Consider the following 23,025-nt stretch of genomic DNA (forward strand, 5'->3'; position numbering starts at 1 on the left):
TACAGATTACATTATTTAATAGGGAGTGGCATGTAAATGGCTAGTAGTAAACAATCATCTCCAAATAACTTTTATTCTGCTCACCCAGTCTGTGATACTCGACGTGCTCGCTTTTCAAGTCGCTCCCTTCCTTGGATTCCGCTGCAACAAATAAAATGCTTTCAGAAGATGAAAGGAATATGGTTATATGCATACTATACTTATAATAATGCTAGAAAGTAAGTAGATATCTTGTTTCAAAAACTCTCACAATTCTTCTCAATATCTCCCTATAATAATGCAAGTCTAGCTTTCAGTAATTCAATACTACAGTGTTAAACTACAAAACCTTGTAGTTTTGGATTAAAGCCATAAGGGGGCGCACGTTTAGTTGATGCGCTGCATCTACTGTAGCTACACTTATTTTTTTCTTTTGCTGGACTTTGTAGGCACGCAGTTTTTCGTATAAATGGAAAAAAATCCAGTTAAAACTATGAAATGAGAGAATAAAGACAACTTTTATACAAAACTGTGTTTTATTTCAAAACCTACAGATGTAACCCATTACATAAAGTGCTTTTCTCAAAAATAATAAAACGAAACTAACGAAATCACCGTCAATTAAGATACGATACCTACTCTCAATTTAATTATCCGTTCTTAAAAGCTATTTCCTCTGGACCCTCCGAATGACACTATCAATGACAGCAAGTCGATAAGGGACAAACAAACTTGTTCCTTGTTGACATAGGATTAAAATTCAATGTATATTAATTGGAGTGACGTAACAGCCCTTGAGCACATTCGGGATAATGGCCGTCGCTTGTTTTTCCGCTAATTATAACATTTCGAGGTCATTGACACTTTCACGCATTACAGCGCTGAAAAGCTGCTTTTCCACAGATGTGCGAGGTTAATGAACGGTACAAAGGTGTGAAGCTGTAAAACATGAAGAGATGTGTAAGAAAGCTGATTAAGATTCTCGTTTGTTACTTCGAACACAATCCTTGGAAAGATTGTCGCCTATCATCATGTGACATTTTTGTACGTACAAAAACCACGCTCCACTTAGGTACACGCTCTACAAGAATTCGTTGCCTACAGCTGTCTTTCCCGAAAACAAATCCTTTTCAAGGCTATAGTGAATGAGCACTTACAGGGCAGATAATATGTACCATCCTAGACAGCATCTCACTTAACATCAGGTGCGATTGCGGTCAAATACCTGCCTTGTTCTGCATAAAAAAAGCTGCGTTGAGTGAAGTTAGATAAATGAAGTGTTGTATTGACACTTTTACAAACACATTATTCGTAACGCAATTTTGCAAATTCCTGCCGGAAAAGCTACGGCATCAGGTTACAACTAAGGTGTAAGACATACATTTTCAAATTGAAAACTACCCTAATAAATACAATAAATTAGGCTCTATACTTTTTTTACGTTAAATAAATAGCAGATAAAGAAATCACTAAGTATTCACTCCTCCAAACCAGACGAAACGCAACAGACTAGGTGTTAATTGAAGGGCTTTTTATGTGATCTTTTAATTATTATAACTTGATTTTACTTCTGATATCAGAATTCAAAGCCGGCTGGTTTAATCTACAAGGGTTCACAAAAAGCGAAGTAATTTCGCTACAGTGTAAATAATTCTGGCTCGGACAGTAGGTGCCAAAGGGCCGGGTATGTAAAGGCACGTGTGGCGTAGCTGTGGCCAGGATTGGCAATTAATTACTCTTTCAATGTGGAAGCCGGACTGATCAACCAAGATTGTCCGAGACCCGGGTATTTCGGTTTGTATTACGCATTCAATACCTAATACCCTTTTAGTGCCCAGGTCAAACCTGTCCAAAGTCCATCCTGGTTAGATCATTAAAAAAATATTAGATAGAGTAGTTAGGTACCTATTGGTATTCGTAGTACGTAACCCAAGACAAGCAGTATTGGACTTCAATTGCATGCTTCATTACAATGTAGGCCCTTTTCAAGGCACTTATACAGCTCCAAAATTATAGCTTGGTCTACCACCACTTCGTGACAACATACCGGCTGGTTGAGAAAAAGAGGCGGAAAAAACTCCGTCACCTTTTCGCCACTCACATTGTAATTGTCTTCTTTTTATTCTCATATTATGTTCATCAGTTGTTGTTACAGTCATGGGTCAGTAACATAAAACGGACCCAGTCTAATCTAGCCGGACAGTCTCGTAAAAAGCCTAACCATGTCCGGTTTGTGCCTGACAACCCTGGCTGTGTTCTCGTAAATATTTATGAGCTTGCGTAGGTGGTGACCGCTGTCATTAAGCAGGGTGCTCACGCGAGCTTTGACTGAAACCATTTCGTATGCAACGCTACCAAAAAGTACCGTGAATGAAATTAAAAACTAGGGGCGTAGTGTGAGTTTACGTCAAAGTCATTCGATATCGACTGCTTTAAAAAAATATGAAGATTTTAGTTCTTCAAAGTTTCCGCTAGGGGCGCTGTACAATCCGTCATAGATTTAATGTCAGTTTTTTATGCAGTCGATATCGAATGCGTTTGATAAACGTTTGCGTCAACACGCGCCCCCTGTTTTTTAGGGTCATAAAAAACTTACAACTATAAAGAAACTAACAAAAACAAAGTTTTTAAAATCGTGCCAAACAGGCTTAGTATGTCTACGTTTGTCCCCACAATTAAACGTTGTTTGTGATTCTTTTAGTACCTACTCACTTACAAAGTTTACCAGTCTTTGCGTCAAGTTCTTAGTCAAGTTAGAAGTAGTACTTACGTCTACAGAAAAAAGGAAAAAACTTTAGAGAACTATTTGCCCAAAGGTAAAAACCCTTAATGTTATAAAAGTAAATACTCAAATACATTTATATACTGTTTTACACTTATTATCTACTCTATTATAAAGTAGGTAAGTGCAGGGCACATAATTAACCACAGCTAATGTGGTGGTTTGGAACACTTCCGATAGCTTTATTGGAATCCTACTAATATTATAAATGCGAAAGTTCGGATGTTTGGATGGATGTTTGTTACTCTTTCACGCAAAAACTACTGAACGGACTTTGATGAAACTTTACAGTATTATTTTTTATAACCCAGAATAACATTATAGGCTATAATTTACGACGATCTGTGACAAACTAAATTTCACGCGGGTGAAGCCGCGGGAAAAAGCTAGTAGAGAATAAATACCTACATCATCAACTTTATGGGTAGATGCTATTAAGCCACCACAATGTTTTGATTGGGTTTTACGAGAAATAATGAATGTTATCAGCCTGTATCAAATTTTAAGTGGCGTCAATGAGGCGCCTTTAGACGTCAGAGTGTTCTAGTATTTTATGAAAGCGCCAAATCGGAAATCCATTTTTTTAGTTTAATATTTCTTTTAAACACAGGTTTCTGTCGTTCTTAATTTGATAAGAAAATTAATAAAGTTTCGATTATTTTAGTTATCAAAAAACTGTGACTTACACCAAGCGAAGTTATGTGAATACACCCTAAACAATAACGAGCACTCGCCCTAACATCTTGGCGCAGCAATATACATTTTGAGAATCACTCTTTGCTCGCTTTCATTATGATGGCAGTGATTGGTATTGTGAGCCAATGAAACAGAGACTGTTCGTTTTGTGTACATAGTGACTGAAAATGAAATTAAATCTAGAATTATTTCACACTGACTGGCATGTTTCAGTCATAACTATCACTCATTGTAGGAATTATTTCCGATTTAAAATCTAATTCTACTGGCCTAAATGTACATTTTAAAATTATTGTTGTTAATTTTTAAAATTTTAAATGTCCTAAAACTGATTCATGACGTCACCAAAGTAGTCACCAGACAACTGATATAAAAAGTATTATATGGCAAATATTTATAAAAACAAGCAGAGATGGGTTCGACCTTAGTCGTAGTAGGCGATCATTTCTTATTGCGTAAATATTTTTATAACCTTCAAACAAAGCTATCCATAAGTTTTATGTTCTACAGTAATAGCTTCTTCTTCTCAGCACTGGGCCATTTATTGTCCCGAAGCAGTGGTAGGGTTAATACTGGGACGTGTTAAAGTGCTTTTTAAAAGCCAATTTGCAAAAATAGATAAGTATTATGAGTTCTTTAATACACTTTTACGTTTATATTATTTATTTATTTAAAGACTTTATTGCACACACAACAATGTTCAGTACAAAAAGGCGAGCTTAATGCCATTACTCCTTACTGCCTGAAAATGTTCTTAAATTCCTAATTAAAACTGTAGACGCGTAAATATTCTACATACATCAACGCCAACACATTCCACACAGGCGTGTTACTTATATCAAATAAGCTCCCACATTCACCTGGCTCTAAATATAGATCCCACTGACACCCACTCCCTTTCAGGCTCCATTTGAAATTAATCACCTACACTTGATTAATATCTTATTAACCCTTGATCCGAGCGTCAATATTTTTCCATGAAATCTAATTCGATACGAATGACGCGGTGGTGAGACATCGAGCCAATATTAACGCTGTTCAGGTTTAATCAGTGTAATTTTTCAACAAAAATGGTATTTCAATAGCGAATATACTTTTCATCAAATTAAATACTGCGAACCTTTCATGAATACTCTTGTGTATTGCATCAATTTCCATACCCGAGAGGCTATTGTGAATTTTTAAGTTCAATAAGGTTTAAATTTTAATTTCCAATGTGAGAGTACGGCTCTTTCTAAATTATTAGAGGCAAATTGAGGATTTTGATTACACTAAGATGACAACACATAAACTAAGTTATCAATAAGTATATCTCTTTGTAGGCCATAGTAAAGGTACAAAGTCGTCTCCTCTGTAGGACGACTCTATCTTATCAGATGAAGTATTTGGCCTACACTAACTAAGATGACAACACAAATAACTAAGTTGATTATCAATTAACGAGCTTTGTTTGTAGGCCATCGTAACAGGCCAGTACCTAAAAGTCATCTCCCCTATAGGACGACTCTAATTTATCAGAGGCAATGAAGGATTTGGACTGCACTAACACAAATAACTATCTAAGTTGATTATCAATTAACAACATAGCTTTGTAGGCCATAATAGCAATTGGTGCCTAAAGTCAATAGCAGCAATCAAACGGGAGCCATTCTAATCCCGGGCAGATCGAGTGAACGGCCTGGGGTGATTGATGATTTCGTAATGACCACTGCACACAATATTGTCGATTTGTTCGCTTACAGTCGTGATGGCTAAAATGTAGGTACGCGCTGTTTAAAAAGCAACAGCTAACCTTATAATTATAACCTTAGGATTTCACTTGAATAGTTCCAGTTTAAGTTGTGGATTGTGAGTATACTTTAGAGAGATCGCCATTAAAGCCGATATCACCATTAAAGCCGAAATTTGGGATTGGAGCCACTATTTAATCTATTTAGTAGTTACGCATTTTTGCTCACAAATTCGCCTTCTCTAATACTTTTCTGGAAACTTTAAATCTGTTCATTTTAAAGCCTTAATAAATATTTTCAGGATAATTTATAAGGTAATGGTAATCAGGTAAAAGGTTTTTAAATGAAGGGCAATTTATACTAAAGTTTAATCTCTATTTCGATTGTAAACAGGTCAATTTACATGAATCTAGAATTGTTGCTTAAAACCAGTCCATAGACGGTAATAAACTTTTATCTTCGTACTCAAGTAAAAAACGTAAAAGCAAAATCCAAGAGTAAATAAAACTAATTTGCGAATGTAGGTAACTTACCTTTATGAACGTAAAAGGATAAATAAGGTTAGGTGGTTAGCTATACAGGGTGTTAGGTAAATGGGTATATGAGCCGACACTAGCCCATGTTAACATGGGCATATAAATGGTATGGTGAAATCAGAAATTTGATCATGATTTTATTTTTTTAAATTTTCATACAAAATAAATTTTATAAAATCCGATTTGTATGAAAAATAAAATAATTAAAATGAAGATATAAATTTTCTGACTTCACCATACCATTTATATGACCACTGTAACATGCTATGTTAACATGGGCTAGTGTCGGCTCATATACCCATTTACCTAACACCCTGTAGAGTGACTTCGATGGTTATCTCGAAATAATAATAAGAATAAAGCTGTCTGTCTAGCTTCATTCCTACGCAGAGAAGTATCACTCACGAAAAATATTATGTCATGATATTTATTTGTGTTCTATTTTCGTAGCACACAATACCTAATACCCACGCGTGTTCGTCAACTAACTGTGACATCGTACGTGTTCTTTTCAACTTCACTCCCGAGAAATTTTGTTGACGTTTATGAGTTTATGAGGAACCGCGGTACGTCAAATGGCATCCATTGACCTTAGATGAGGATGTTGTAATGTAATTTCTTAGATGTTATTCACCAAAAATCCGAATGAGTTTCGGAAAGACAACAAAAGTCTGTCTATCTGGATATGAATTAGATATTTTTGTTACAAAGTCTTATAAAGTATTATCGTCTGTTACGTATAAGCAAACATTTGCTCCCACACAGGTTCTTTACATTATCTTACAAATGTGGATAAAAAGACTGAATGGAATGAAAAAAATAATTAGATTCCACCCAAGACAGAAAAAACTAATAATACTTTTGTGATTATGTCACATTTTGAATATATAGCAGTTTGACCATTATTGGTAGTCAGCGTCAAATAGTTCGTGACATCCAAAGTGGCCAAAAAGTTGATAACAACCTTTTTCCAGTTGTAACAAAGACGTGTTACGAACTTATTGGCTACTTTGGGTGTCACCAGGCCTGTTCATCTCCGCGAGTTTACATCGAAAACAAAACACGCTTGATGGCCGCCCACCTACAGGATACTATTCGACAAGGCCTCACATACGAGCGAACATTGACTCACGCACGCGTATTCTTGTGTATGATGGAAGAAAATAAAGAAAATGGTGTACTAAATACTGTGCAGTATTTAACTGCCTAAATAATAATAAAAACACAGAATGTACTTTTTTAAGTTGCCTCAAGACACTGAGAGGTATATTATTCAAGAGGTATATAATATTATTCATGATAATTCATGCTAAATCATGTATTTCCTCCGCCATTTTCCGCAGTTTGGCACCTCACGTCACATCATTTTACCGAAGTCAGCCCTATAGCTTCGGCGCAGTGCCGATCACTGACGTTTGTCAACAAAATGGTGCTTGACTCTTGAGACAGGCTAAATTACACCATATTGTTAATGACATTGAGCATACATTTTTTTAAATACCTTCACGAAGTAAAACTTCTGTACGTAGTACTTATTATTATTCTGTGGTGTCACGAACAATTTGGCGCTGACTGTACCTACTGAAGCGTTCTATTAACACGTCCGATGCCTCTACTCGTACAAAGTCTCTGACTGAATCCGCAACTTACAAGAAGCTATTAATAACTAATTAAACGTCACTCAGACCCTCAACAAGGGAAGATTACTGAATAAATCACAAGCTCATGCCGGGCCCATTTGCACATTAATATTTGAATCTAGAGCACTCGGCTCTTGTATAGACTTTCTAGAATACCTACGAACTACTTAAAGAAAATATAGAAGGAACTTGGAAGGATTACGTTTATCACATTAAGTAACTGAGTTTCGTCTGCTGCGTCTTCTTAGCACATAAGCCGATTGGTGATGGTAGAGTAAGCTATATTAAAATTTGACAGATGTAGTTATTATATGTGACATGTGTCATAAGTGTAAGTGAATTGTGAAGTGTAAGCTACACACCACCCGGTGCCTACTCCAAGCCGCAAGTTATTATTTTTATCCTAGAAAGGAAAAGAACGGGGTTCGGAGAAAACTAAGAATGAAATTATAAGAACTCCTGAGATAATTGATAATTGCCCCTTTTCTATTTCCTATTAGACCCCATAATTGCTTTCTTTTGTTGCTTGAAAGAGACAGCAAACAGGTTTATTGGGAAGACTGTTGCTGACAGCGATTGTATACAGAGTAGATATGTGAATGCTAGCTTATTAGGATTTTGGAAAAGTCGAGGGTTTATACAAAACTACACACAATAGTCCGTACCAATGAAAACATACATCGACACGACGGTATCCATTTCATTTGACTATTTTTTATAAAAAATACTATTTTCTTTTAGCGTGGAATAAAGGATATTGGGGATCGTACCTGCGAACTCTGGCATCGTATTTCGGTAAGCGAACCGCACTAAGGCTGGGTTGCACCATCTTACTTTAACTTTAACAAACGTCAAAAATCTGTCAAACTCCATACAAAATACACCGGTCTTCATTATAGTTACGGTTAAACTTAGGTCGCGTAACTCAGCCTAAGCCAATGTAGCCAACATACATATTTATGTAGACCACTATTAAATCACTGCCCTTCTTTTATCCCCCAGAGATTAAAAAAAACACAAAGACTAAAACGTGGTAGGTACGAGTACAACAAACGTTTCTAGCACAGTAACTCATATCAAAAAATAAATACAACTCACCCAATTTGAGTTTTTCTAACTGCTCCACCGGTACGTCCTGGAACAAACGAACGGTCCAATTAAAACCTGCCAACAAATAACTAACTAAGCAATTTATAAGTTTGTTTCCAATTTTATAACGATATCGCAGATTTTTTTTAAACTAATTTGCATCATTCTTTTGCTCTTCTTTTTCATTTATTGGACACTCATGGTTAATTAGTTTTAACACTAAATATTTATAAACTATATTTATCTATACTTCTATACTATCTATACTAATATTATAAATGCGAAAGAATTCTGTCTGTCTGTCTGTCTCGCTTTCACGTCTAAACCACTGAACCGATTTTGATGAAAGGCATAGAGATAGTTTGAGTCCCGGGAAAGGACATAGGATAGTTTTATCCCGGTTTTTGAAACAGGGACGCGCGCGATCAAGGTTTTCTGTGACAGACAAAATTCCACGCTGGCGAAGCCGCGGGCGGAAAGCTAGTATTGATATAAACTCTAAACGAACATTCTAATTTTATGTTATAGTGTCATTTAGGTACTTGATAAATATCCAGATAGGTGATATTGCAATGTAACAAATAAAGGTTGCTGATTCATCGATACCTTTATTTCCAAGAGCTAAAGTTTATCTAACAGATAAGTTCCTTATAAGCTATCAGAGACATTACAGCTGGGGGTGAAACAGGCCCAAAAAAGGAACTTCACATTCACACGCGTTCTCGTTTTTAGAATTTGGCGCAAACACTCCGCCTTTTCTGTCAAAGCATTTTTTAAATTCACTATCTCTTGTACCAAGCGTTTGAAATTTCGCATTGCTGAAAGTAAATGAATTACCCGGGTCGTAGTCTCGCAACAAGTAATAAAACAGAATTTGCATACTGGAAAGTGACGATACTGCGCTAGGAATATTAAAACTTGTATTTTAGAGTCACTTGTTTAATAATTTCTAAAAAATATTCAAAACTGAGACCAAAATAGAGTTAGTATTTCCAAAGTATTAAATATTTAATAGCAAAATATTGTGCTCATAAAAAAGTCATAAAACTCATTTATTTTCTCAAATAGGCTTTTAAAAAGAACTTTTACACGTTATTAACCCTACCACTGCTTCGGGACAATAAATGGGCCAGTGCTCGGAATCTTATTTATTTTTTGTCAAATTAGGCTGACTCAAACCAGCAACATCCAAACAAAACTAGAAAAAATACACAAAGTTATTTAACATTAGGTACTCGTACGTATGTGTCTTTTCATCTGAGAATCGACCAAGTTTCAAACAGGAAGTTATGTGACAAATAAGTTGTATAAGTTTAGTTGTTGGCAATGACTTTATCTTTCAGATATCTTTATCCGTTGCCTGTGAAACCAAATGTTGTAATTTATCTAACTGCTGTAATTAGTGACATAACCCGCAAGTGTCAAAGTGTGAATCAGACTAGGTACAGTCGAAAGAACACATTTATAATGTAACTAAAATAGTTTTTTTTTTTTTTTAATCTCCGGCTGAAATTGCCGGAGTTCGGTTTCAGACAAAACAATTTGTTGAGTATGAAATCAATAATGTATTCTTTTTAGAGCAAGTGGTGGTAGTTTCTCGCTAATGTCTACGAGCAAACTTGTAGTCTCCATACTTTATAGACGTTTATTTTTATTTATGTACAAGGTTTTAAATTTACAAATGAACTTAGCATTTTACAGCAGTTCTTTTCTTTTAGGTATATTCTTCTATTTTTTTTTCCTTTTATTGTTTTTTTATTTTTTATTTTGTTTTTTTTTTTTTTTGTTTTAATATATACATAAATTTAAATACCTATCATATATACTTTATGTACACTTACATTTATTGCACAAAATTTAACTTACGTACTATTGTATTCTTTTAAATTATTTACAATATATTTACATAATTGGACGAATGATTGGATGGCGCTTTCCCTCTTTAACAGGTCCGATATTTCAAAGGGGTTAACTTTAAGGTATTGGCATAATTATAGCCATGTGCTGTACTCTTTGCCGGGCAAAACGTGGACATTCTTTGAGTAGGTGAAGTATATCCTGAACAGCATTTGTGTCGCAATTGCACTTATCGGTCTCGACTATCTTGAACCGATGTAAGTATAAGACACGGCTCTTAACGCAACTATTAATGAGTTACATTATGTACTCCAGTAGTAGTTATGTATGCCAGTCGGCTTGGACCACGACTGCAGCATCGCAGCCGAAACGTCAAGCCGTGAGTAAATAATGTAACTCATTAATAAACGTTGCGTTAAGACCCGTGTCTTACTATTTTAGTTAAAATGGAACGCGAAAGTTTAAAATCTTAAATTTATTGTAATTTAAAGGCAGGTAATAGCTTTAAGGCTATTCAAAATTAGTTTCGTTTAAATCTTAACATACAATTTAATTCCCTTTACAGATTTGTCAATAAAACCCGAGTGTTAATATTCCTATTGTGACAATAATTCCTTCTGTACAATCAGACTATATTGTTAGCGAACTATTCAGATTCAGCGGGAAGATATTAGAATGTCTCTGGATACGTCTTCAGTAATATCAACAGATTAAACAAAGGATCTGGGAATACGGTGAACCTAAATTAGAACTGCTTTAATAGACAGCAATACGGCATATTATTAATTATGTAGATTCACCTCACCTAGCGCCCGTATCAAGAACATCTCTATTAATATACCTAGCTGAATTCATGGAATATATGTAATTATAGTGGTGCTAAACCTAATTTTGTTATTGAGTTGTAATCTTTTTATTTTACCTTAGAAAAAAATAATTGAAATTGTGCCTAAAGAATGGATAATGAATGGATAACGATTTTGTTTTTTTCTGTAACATGCCCTAGTGTTGTTTGCTTACCGACTTTCCATCCAGTCTGCCATCGACACCTGTAACAAATAAAATAGAAATTAATGGAAATAATTTTGGAAAATTAAACGCATAAATACAACAATTTAGGTAACATTTTCCCATAAAGCAATCTCACAAACACATATTATTATTCCAATTCTTTATTAGTAAGTATGGTACATGTAAACTCTTTTCAAGGCTTTTTACACGTCCCAGTAACTGAATTTCAGCTCCAATGTTTATCCATTTTAAAAGATTTATTTATTTATAGTTATAAGATTTTATAACTAGAATCAGACAGACACAAAATCAAGCCTGTGCTTAATTTTTTTAGTTTTTAAATACTTTATTTAGCGTCATATTATCACAATTCATATACCTACCTATAGACTTAAATCTTGTTTGGGGTAATGTTGAGAAATATTATTGAATAACATTTATTAGGTGTGCCGAAAAACTTAGGTATAATATTTTCTATCGCCAGACAAGGGAGCTGATGCGATCAATTGTATTAAGCTTATTTTTCGCTCGTGAAAGCTTTGGGGAAAACCTGCCAATCGTTATTATGGATCCACTCGCCAAGATGGCTTAAGATATTTAACTTTATTTCTATTTAACTCAAGTTTACAATTTCCTAACAAAATTGGAAACAACATAAAGCTTAGTGATTTTAAAAGTGTGTTCCATCTGGGATCAAACCAGGAATCCAAGAGAGCCCATCTCTTAACCACTAGGCCACGGAGATATCACAATTTTCATTACGGTTTGTGCAATCAATAAGGAAGGAATTTTCATCAAAGAAAGAAAATTAATCCTTAACCACGTTACCGCCACAAGATATCACAAATTACAGCGGCAACTGTTTGTAAAACATTATGACGTCACGCCGTGCTCACAGGAATTCGATTAGCCCACCTACACGAGCCATCGCTGGTGTATCGCAACATCAAAGGCTGGCTAATGACATCTATGCGACCGATATTGGCCACTATCGACTTTTCTATCGATATGCCTTTATACAATTACAGCTTTGCGACCACTCAGAAAAATTGCTTAATACATTTTGTAGCTGTATAATAATTCTACATAAATCATTGTATGTAGAGCTGTTTTCTAACACAAGTATCTACTTTTACTTAAAAGAAAACCCCAAGCGATAGAGTCAATGAGTGAAACCTGAACTGAAACAATTTTGTATTTGCGTTTTTTTGCGAACGATTTTACGAATTGTATACCTAATTGGGCGCTTTCGGCACTTATTTCACAGCATTGATACAATCCCCTATACTGCTATACTAATACTGGATTCAGCAAAAGACCTGTGAAAACGACACCGAACACAAAAAACAGGATTGAAAGAAATACTGTAAATGTATCGATGTAAAATTGAGCTAAATATTTTATTGTGAATGGTAAAGTAAGAAACGCTTTTAAGAAAACAAGCGCTCGAATAATCGCTTTTGATGAAAGATTGATTATTTTATGATATTCACACTTAATGACACGTCTAAAGAAAGTATTTTCCAAGTCGCCCACTCACGAAAACTCTGAAGAATTCAAACTTCGGAAACAAAAGTTGTATCAACATAAACGCAACGCCCACGGGTACTGAAATACCTACAAGTTTTCGTGTAAATAACGAGCATATGTTCTCGTATCCAGCTACATGGATTGTTGTGCGGAGTTTGCTTTGAATATAAAATAATTATGCTACTCGTATCCTGTGTTTTTAATACAAGACTACTTTTTAAGTTAATATTTAATCGTTTTTAAGCCACATTACTCACACATATGGATATATTTGTCGTCTGAAATAAATGTTATTATTATAATCGAAATCAACGTAGGCGAAGTATGAAGCTAGTAGAGCGTACAAGATTGGCGCAAAACATAGCTATTAATAAATATCCCTGGAAACCTATCCAAGTAAGCGAAATAATACCTTCTTATATGACTAAGTGTGGGTTCAGTTCAGGCTGTCAGCCAGCGTTAGAGATGATACTGTGGACATTATTACAATTCAATTTAAAAATAACTTTCCTGAATAATCTTTGTTAATAACAACGTCCGAACAAAGACCGCTAAATTGTTGTTAACAGAAAACAATAAAAGTGTTTATAAAATAAATGTAAAAGTGAAACAAAATCGGCAACCTATTTTCGTTGCTTTGTTCATTCTAAATATAAAATTGTTCAGAGAGGCTGTTTGACTAACCCGGTTGCTGATATTTATGAAGATAAACGGACTAAACGTTATCGCTGGGGTTTCTAATTATACTTTTTGCTGTTGTATCAAAAAAGTATAAAAAATACTGTACTGATTTTCTGTTCCTAGTTCATTTTGTTGTATTCCGGAAGTTGGAGAGTTGGAGCCAGTTCCTCTGTGGTTGAGGATTCCGGGAGGACACCGTTGGATTGATCATAACTCTCCATGAGGTGAGATGCAGGCCAAGAGCTTCCTCGTTATTGTTGTAACACACATTATGACCTTAAATCACCCCCTGAAAGCCCTAGGTTTCTGGCCTACTTATGCCTGTTTTCACCATCAATTCCTAATTTTTAAGTGAAGGGGTCACTTAAAAATTAGGGATGGATGGTGGAAACGGCTATTAGCCTACTATTAATTTATCACTGTACCTCTTCAATAGATCTGTATATAGACTGTAGAATGTAGATCCCACTTACCATCAGGTGTGATTGTGGTCAAATACCTGCCTTGTTATGCATAAAAAAAAATTATAAGTGTTAATAAATTGTCAAAGGCTGTAAGAAGCTCTAGCGATGTTTTAATAAAGTCAAACAAAAAAAACTCTTCTAAAATACTGCTCATATATTTCTCCGACCTTAATAAACTTTATTGGAACCCTAGCTATCGACCCTTCCATCAGGCGTCCGATATTCCACGTTATGCTTCATAAGTAGATTATATCATCGAAACACAATAGATTCGCCTACACAACAGATAAGCTCAAAATATTTAGGTAAACAGAAATAAATTCAAGATAAGGCACAAAAGCCGTAACGTTCATTTAGATTCCCGTTTGCCAAATGATGAAAGCATTACGAATATTTTTATATTAAAAAAAATACTACGTCAATGCAAACTACTTTAAGAATACTTGCCTTATGAGTCTGTTTTCTACTCAGGTAGGTAGCTAAGTTAATAAAATTTTACTATTTATGAATTTAAAAAGGCACCTTCCGCTATTGGAAAATAGATTACATTCTTTAGAAAATTCCCACATTCGCAGACATCAGAAATTATAAGCATGTTATTCACTTTGGGTCGCACCATTACTTTTAAATTATTGTCAAATCTTGCCATTCTCTGAACTGTAAAATGTGAGTTTCAACCTGGGGAGAGTCCGTAATATGTGAAATTTGGGGAGATCTGCCCGACTAGGGTTCTGTCCTCTCACGTCATAAATTTCAATTATGGACCGACACGCCATTCTGTGAGGATAATTGTAATCTAAATTAAAAGCTTTATGTAAGCTTACTTGCAGGTGTTGGAGTAACTAAATTAACACTGCAATATAAACTGTAATCCAGCAATATTGAGAAGTGGATTACAGTTCCAAACGAATATCTTTATTTATACCAACCTCACAGTGTAAATCTTACTAATACCTACTCGTAGTTTTTGTAATTATTATGTTTGTGCTAGGTACCAAACCACCAAACCACTAGGCGCAAAAGCGGCTAAAGCATTTTCATTTTACACTTTTACCCCTTAGTAATAAAATCTGGAATCGTTTTAGTTTATCTACGTAAGCTTTTATATGCCGTTTAAATACCTCTTATCTGTGTTTATTTACTAAGAGAGAATGTGAGTATACTCAACGAGTTAATTACACTAAAAGGAAAAAGTGCCATTGAAACGAGCCCTTACTATTCGGATATTCACCGCTCCATATTCACAGGTCAGTGCAAGGCTGTAGCAATTTTGTATTTAGGTCAATTCGCACTATGACCACCTACAAATGGGCCAAGGCTAATAGTAATTATGATGATATTACGTAAATATGATTTTAGGCGTGTATGATCGGTATTCCCGGAATATGAGTCTGTATGTTCATTAACAAATCCAAATTCATTAGGTACAGTATATTCCTACACAAGTATAATATTGTATATACTCAAACAGCTGCGTTCTAGTCAGTAGTAGTAATGTTGTTTTCAGTATGTGCTTATATCATTCGAAGAACAGAACTTTACTCCTAATTTGGTGATGAATTCCAAGAAAAAGTTTGTCCTCTTTAAGAAACTAGCTACTGATAATAATTTATCTGTTAAGAATAACTGCTTAAGTGGTAATAAGCAAATAAATAAATAGATACTTAAGAATGCCTTCCCATCTCACAAGGCGAAAGCAATCAAAATATATTGCTTATCGAAATTAATTCCCCATGGATTAAGAGTGATATTGAAGAGCTGCTCAGTGATCACAGGACGAGGTCAGAGTAAACTCCAATCTCCTTGGATTCAATATGCTTATAGTGTTATAAATTACGCCCTTTTGTGTCATTGGGTAACTTTGTTATAGATTCGCGACTAAAAATATTTTTTTTTACGTTTTTCACACAGTAGGTTGCATAAGAAACCCATAATTCCTATTTATTATTTTGAAATAACTTCTCCAATTTGAGAATATTAAAGATTTTTATATAGCGTAAGATGAGGTAACTTTGTAAACCGAGCGGTACGGATCGCGTCGATAGCGTCTAGATATTAGCACGTCACTACCTTGTTTAATATACAACGCAATTTTGTATACCCATTCGTATAAGCGTTTGTAAGCTTAATTCGTATAATATTAACAGGCAGACAGTGGTGACTGAGTTTGTTGCGGCGCTTCTGCTCAGCACTTGCCAAATGTTGGTCTCGAAGCGCTGGTAGGGTAAAAAGATTATGAGACATGTAGTAGAGGCTCCTTAAGAGCAAAATATTTGACGATTTGTAAGCACTATATAGTAGTCTATACAAATAAAGAAATGTTGACTTTGATTTTGATGGAAATCTTTGGGGGAGGCCTATGTTCAGCAGTGGGCGTCCTGTGGCTGATATGATGATGTTGAGATGTACACACGACAGGCACAGCACATCATACCCATTTTTGTTGCAAACTTGCCCCTGTTATAACTGCACAAGAACCTACAGTGGTTACGTTGACGTGCCGTCGTCTGTTCGTAAACCTGTACGGCTAGCACTAAAAACTTTCGAGTTCGAATCGTTTGCGTATTCAAATCTACAACAGCGCCCTTGTGAACGTGTCGTAAAGTGAAGTATGAGAAATGGTTGCTCGAAACTTATTTTGAAAGTCAAAATTGTTACATTATCGTTTAATTCGAAGATTGAGTATCGAATTTTGTCGAATGCGCAAACGATTCAAACTCGAAAGTTTTTCGTGCTAGCTGCACAGAGCAGGAAGCTAGCAAAGCTTAAAAGAACAACAGTTCTTACTTTTAATCAACATTGTCTTCATTTCTCATTGCTCTACAAAGTACGTGTCTCTTAGCGGACTTAATGCCCCGGGGATCAGACCTGACATTGAAGGGGAAACGGCGGCGCCTCGAACACGAAATACAAACAAGGTTGCGAACCTTGAACATACATAATGCAGGAAGTAACAGAGTTTTGGTTTAAGAAAACAAGAAGGTATGAATAATTTTTGCCTACCTTGACATTTTTGATTGAGTATAAAGACATCCACAGGAGACATGGTACCTAAGGCTGAGTTGCACCACCTAACTTTAAAAATAACCATTGCTTTTTGTATGGAATTTGTTCGATTCAATCTGTTTAGTAGTCTTTACGTGAAAGAGTAAGAAAACCATCCATCTATCTATCCTTACAAAATTTCATATATTTATTTGCATTTTAATAGGGCAAGTAAAACGCGTAATCGTATTTGGCAAAGACTTCAACCCAGAGGTATAAGTGATGAAGTTGGTAATTAACTGTTAGGTGCAAACTGCGTTAGTGATTAACAGGATACAGTGCCTCTACCATGAGTTTACCTACCGAGCATCTCGCTATCGAGGGCGTAAAAAAATGTATGGCAAATTGTACAGCGCCTCTAGCGGTTAGTAGCTGAACCACAGCAAAACTAAAAACACTACCATGAGTTCATCTCAAATCGTTAGGTAAAAAACCTATCTAAATGAATACGATAGCGACTAAAGTTTTTATTTAGTTTCATACAAATAACTTACCATGAGTTGCAATTTTCAAAGACGTCATCGAAAAATACCTTAGCTGTCACAGTAACGTAACTCACTGGCTTATTGACACGTGAAAAGCAAAATAAAATTGTGGTTTTAGGTCATTTTAGGTGTTTTCTTTATTAAATTATGTCGGAAAGAAGTTTATTACGATGGAACATGTTATCAGCATGTGGGCAGACCTCCCACTAGGTGGACCGACGATCTGGTGAAGGTCGCGGGAAGAACCTGGATGCGGGCACATTGTGGAGATCCTTGGGGGAGGGAGAGGATGCTGCGTTTCCCAGAGATATGCGAGGGAATTGTGTCGTGCGAAGATGTCTAGCTGTGCTGTGAAAATGTGTGCGGGTTTCCACCAAAGCTGTGCGAGGAAAATGTGTCGTACGAGAATGTGTAGCATTTGAAAATGCTCATTAGTGTTGTACAGCCTGAGCCTTTTCTACCAGAGATGTGCTGACCGAGGCGAGGTAAATGAAGCGATTCTATTGGTTCTTTACAAACACATCCTTCGCTACGCATCCTCGCACATCTCTGGTGGAAACGCAGCCTTACGAGATCATGATAGAAAGCTAATCCGACAATGAATATGTATTTTCATAAGTTGAAATTTACTTTTGTTTTTAATCAGTCTGTGTATTATGTATTAGGTTTTGTGAAATAAATAGTCAATAAAAATTAATCATTTTATTTTCAACTAGCTTTTGCCCGCGGCTTCGTCCGCGTGAAATTTAGTTTGTCACAGATCGTCATAATTATAGCCTATATGTTAATCTGGGTTATAAACAATAATACTGTAAAGTTTCATCAAAATCCGTTTAGTAGTTTTTGCGTGAAAGAGTAACAAACATCCAGACATCAAACTTTCGCATTTTTAATATTAAGTAGGATATTTGTAGGATATGTATTTACTTAATTATTATTACTGACGAGATTGCTACCATGTATGTTTAGTGACCATGAAAGATTAAAACAATATAATGTATTTAATTAATTATAATATCTTAAGTTTTACAATAATAAGGTAGGTATATCCATCCAGTTACCCTAGGTCTTTATTATGGATTTAATTTACAAGTAGTTATTTACAAGCACTCTGCTCTAAATCCTTTGGCTTCAGGGAAGAACCTGGACCGCCACCAGTCCAGTGTTCCCTTGGCAGCTCTGTGTATGCGAGTTGCCTTCTTCTTGCTGTTTAAAGTCACTCCACACCTTAACAAATAAACATTACAAATAATAATGACGAAATAAGATAAAAGCAATCAAAATGAATAAAGTAGTAGGTATTTATACACACTTTTCTCAATTTCTCAGTAGTTTTCGTGTCGCCGGTGGCATCAGCATTTCACGTTCGCGTGTCCGTTAGTTCCACCCACCGTTGACTATTGTTGGCTCTTTTGGGGCCCTTCAGTGGGCATACTCAGATCGCCATATCTATGGAAAAACAACTTTATTGTATCTAGAAAATATAAATCTAGCACTCACATTACTGAATTTTAGCTAGGCACGTGGAAGTTATGCTGGAAAGGTTGTATTTCTCCAAAAAAACCAGCTCAAAATTACTCGTTTAATTTCGAAATTCCTCCACCACATAGTATGTTTATTTTTACTTAACTTACCTTTCCATAAATTCTACAATCGGTTTACACGGATAGGTGCAGGTTCTCATTTTCCTATCGTGGTTAAAATCCAATTTTTTGTGGAAAATTATTCATCAATAATCCTTCAACAAAACATGTTTTGTTATCTGTTGTCATGACAACAGCTGCGTCAAAGTCGCAATGACAAGAAATAAACAATACAAATTTAAAATCATCATGTTAATTCAGCTTTAAGCACTGTTCTAGGACACTTAAATTTTGCATTGTTATTTTTGACATTTTTGTTTTTTCCTACTCTATCTTTTCTATATAGTTAGAAAGGAGCGGCATTCGTTCTTTCATTCATCCATTCATAGAGTGTGAAGTTGGATACGTTAACATGTTCACCAACATGACATCAAAAAACCATCGAATTATCGCTGGCGAGTAAAGTATACGGTAATTGAACTCATGGTATGATTTTAATGCAAACTTCATCGATCCACGTTTAAACTCTATCGACTGTAGTATACGAATACAAGTTTTCGATGGCAACTCATGGTAGAGGCACTGAAGTAAAACTTTGACAGTCAAGTTTCAGCCCGACCTAGATTCAGAACGTTACGGTTACGTGCTCCATTTGGAGATGGTTATCTATTTTAGTCTGTGATTAATTTCGTTTCTTGGGTCTACTTTTAGATTGCGGATTCCAATTTTAGAACGTTATATTGGCAGACTACTAAGTGGACCGACGATCTGGTAAAGGTCGCGGGACGTGCCTGGATGCGTTCATTTTGGATAACCTTGGGGGAGGCCTTTGTCCAGCAGTGGACGTCATTTTGCTGAAACGAACGAACGATATTGGCAGAATGTTAAGTCTACCTGATTGTATAAGTTTATTTCGTTTTAATTATTTCTAGTTATGATAATCTTAATCATCATCATTTCAGCCACAGGACGGCCACTACTGAACATAGGCCTTCCCTAATGATTTTCATAATGACCAGTCGGTACCGGCCTGCATCCAGCACCTTACCTACTCTACCTTAAATGAGGTTGTCGGTCCACCTTGTGGGAGTTATATTAATATTTAACTTAATTTTAGCTTCAAGAAATCTGACTAACATTGGCTCGGTTTTAATAATATAATTATCCCATAAGAGAGCAATTAATATTTATAGAACCGCATGGCGACAAATAAAATTGATGTCTAGACTTCTTATTAATAAAGCATTATGATAATTTCCAAGGGCCGCCAGAACTGTTGACACGCGCTAAACTGAATGACATATTTTTTCCATCATAGCTTTTGTTAGGTATTTCTTATCTGGAGAAATAATATTGTTTAATCTGGAGAACCTTGTCATGTCACTTTCAACTTAATGTAAGGTCTTAATGTTAAAAAAGCTATTCCTATAATTTTCTTGGATGCTCTCAAAAAATTGTATTGCTCTCATCTCATGAAATTTTACAAAAAAAGCTTTATTATTTAGGCTGAGTTGCCATCTTCCTTTAACTTTAACAAAAGTCAAAAATCTGTCAAACTCCATACAAATAGCACCGGTTATAGGTAAGGTAAAATTGGGTTGTGCTACTCAGCCATGTATTAAAATGGCTATGGGTTTTGGTAAACAGTAAACTTTTATGTACAAAATTGTATAAACTCACGAATAAAAGGATTCATGCAGAAGTGAAAATATTTCAATCCTCATGAAATAAGGCTTGTATAATGAAATCATTATTTTAGATAGCTAACTGACTCTATAGTATCGTCATCACTGCCTCTTCAAAGCAATTGTTAGAAACTACAATAATAACTTCGATAATGGTGTTGTGATGAAACCACAGCTTAATCTTGTCCTATTGAGAACAGTTTCCTACAAAACCCTGCTATCGTAATATTGTCACAAACCAAATTCCTGAAACTGATCCGTATTTAGAAAGGCCATTAGGCCATAAGTAGTCGACATAGAGCCTGTTTTGGCGTGGCAATCAGCTTAACATGTTGATCACGTAGCCATCGTGAATATCATGATGAGAGACAAAGGTCAACAGGGTATTTTGTTTGTAATTATAATTTACTAGTAAATAATCAAGATTAATGGCGGTTTAAAATGTTATAAAACAACGACAAGATTTACGGTTGGACCAATTACTCGTACATGAAGTAAAATTGTATTCTAAAAATTAGTCATCAAGTCTACGTATCTACCTATCTGGATTTTTGTGTATTCTTACACATTTTCTGACACTCAAATTAATAAATTCAAACATAAAAATCCATTACTATTACATCTTTTGGCCTTAACCAAATTCAGTGATGAATTCCATAAAGACATACAAAACTCCTCTTTGGATAGCAAAACCAATAAAGATTGAAATAAAATTTCAGTCAAAGCTACTCAAACGATGTACCTAATTGGCACAAAACACAAATAATTGCCAAGTAATTGGTTTCCAAAAATAGACCAGTGGAATCCAATAAACGGCGAAACTTGTTTTAAATAAAAGTACCCCATTTGCTTTGCTCTAAAACAGGGAGCTCACAGCCTGAACAAATACTTCGTCTTCCAAAAGATATAAATAGACAGAGTTCCAAGCTTCAAGTAGGTAGGGGATACCAAGGAGAGTTGTGAAAGCGTTGCGAGTTGGGCTTGCAACAGCGCGCATTTGGTACTTGGTAGCTCGAGACTTTGTTGTTGTAAGTAGGTACTAAAAACGCGCACTGTTCGTTCGTTTCAGTCAAAAGATGTCCACTGCTGGACAAAGGCCTCCCCCAAGGATTTCCACAAAGATGTATGTAAAGCGCCCCATAAGGGCTACCTTTTTTTTATTTACTATATTTTGACGTTCATAAGTGCCTTAATTTTGATTTTGATTTGGATTTTTTTGATTTTTCCGGGTCCTACGTCGTTCGCATCCAGGCACCTCCCGCGACCTTCACCTACTGGAAGGCCTGCCCACGCTACGTCTTCCGGCTCGTGGTCGTCACTCAAGAACTTTCCTGCCCCAGCGGCCATCAGCTCTACGAGCTATGTGCCGCGCCCACTACCACTTGCTTTTAGCGATTCTGCGGGCTATGTCACTGTTACCAGTAGTTAATAAGTTAAAAAAAATCGACAATATCTCAACTCTCATCTGTTACAACTCACCTCGGCCTCTCCCCTACATACGAGTACATGTAAATACGTATTGGAAAATTAGTTATCGAATATGCCACAGTTTACAATATCTATGTAATCCGAACATTGAACTCTCCACCTGGTAATTAATATTAAACTATTTAGATTAGGACATACCTACATAAGGCTACTAAATGTATTCAGAAACCCTCTAAACCACCCTGTTTTAGCGAGGGCACACAGCCTGAACAAATACCCTCTCCCAAGGTATATTAATAGACCGAGTTCCAACTCGTGATTATTTTCATTGCCAAATTAATTATCAATTACGCCGCAATTTACTTCGTATGTGTGATCATTGAAATCTCAAACTGCTCATTAATTGCTAAATTAAGCATACTAATTGGTTATAACAACCATATTCTGAGACTTGTTTCTTAACACTAAAAAGACGGGCTATAGGACCCTTTATGAAATACCTACAGATTGAGGTATTCTCAAAGTATTGTTTTATGATCGTTACGATATTAAGACCTTTCTACTCTCGCCCTTTGCTCGATGAAGAAGCAACCAGTTGCAGCCGCTGTTTCAATACCGAAGAAAAAAGAAAAAGCCAATCCAAGTACAGTTGACAACAGACACATCTTCATTGCAAACTCGCCCCTTTTGCGACTACATAAGACAGTGCTTAGCTTGACGTGCTATTGCCTGTACAAGCAGTAAACAATATGGCTGTCTATTTTTCACTCAAAGGACGCTAGTTAATCGATATTCATTAGCCGG

General features: G+C 35.7%; 1 protein-coding gene and 1 long non-coding RNA gene across 2 annotated transcripts in view; both read right to left on the reverse strand.

Moving 5' to 3' along the window:
• LOC135073989 (uncharacterized) overlaps positions 1-23,025 on the reverse strand; it is a 102,409-nt gene that overhangs the window by 15,946 nt on the left and 63,438 nt on the right. The window contains exons 3-5 of the mRNA XM_063968274.1: positions 11,330-11,358; positions 8,462-8,498; positions 85-141 (exon numbers count right to left, since the gene is read on the reverse strand). Coding sequence (XP_063824344.1) covers positions 85-141; positions 8,462-8,498; positions 11,330-11,358 — 123 coding nt within the window. The remainder of the gene's footprint in view (positions 1-84; positions 142-8,461; positions 8,499-11,329; positions 11,359-23,025) is intronic.
• Positions 18,522-19,688, reverse strand: LOC135073996 (uncharacterized). The gene is made up of 3 exons (XR_010257734.1): positions 19,160-19,688; positions 18,838-18,974; positions 18,522-18,752 (listed from the first exon to the last, which is right to left on the reverse strand). It is a non-coding gene; the product is annotated as an uncharacterized LOC135073996 (long non-coding RNA).

The sequence above is a fragment of the Ostrinia nubilalis genome, chromosome 8 (assembly GCF_963855985.1).
Source record: "Ostrinia nubilalis chromosome 8, ilOstNubi1.1, whole genome shotgun sequence".
Classification (NCBI taxonomy): domain Eukaryota; kingdom Metazoa; phylum Arthropoda; class Insecta; order Lepidoptera; family Crambidae; genus Ostrinia; species Ostrinia nubilalis.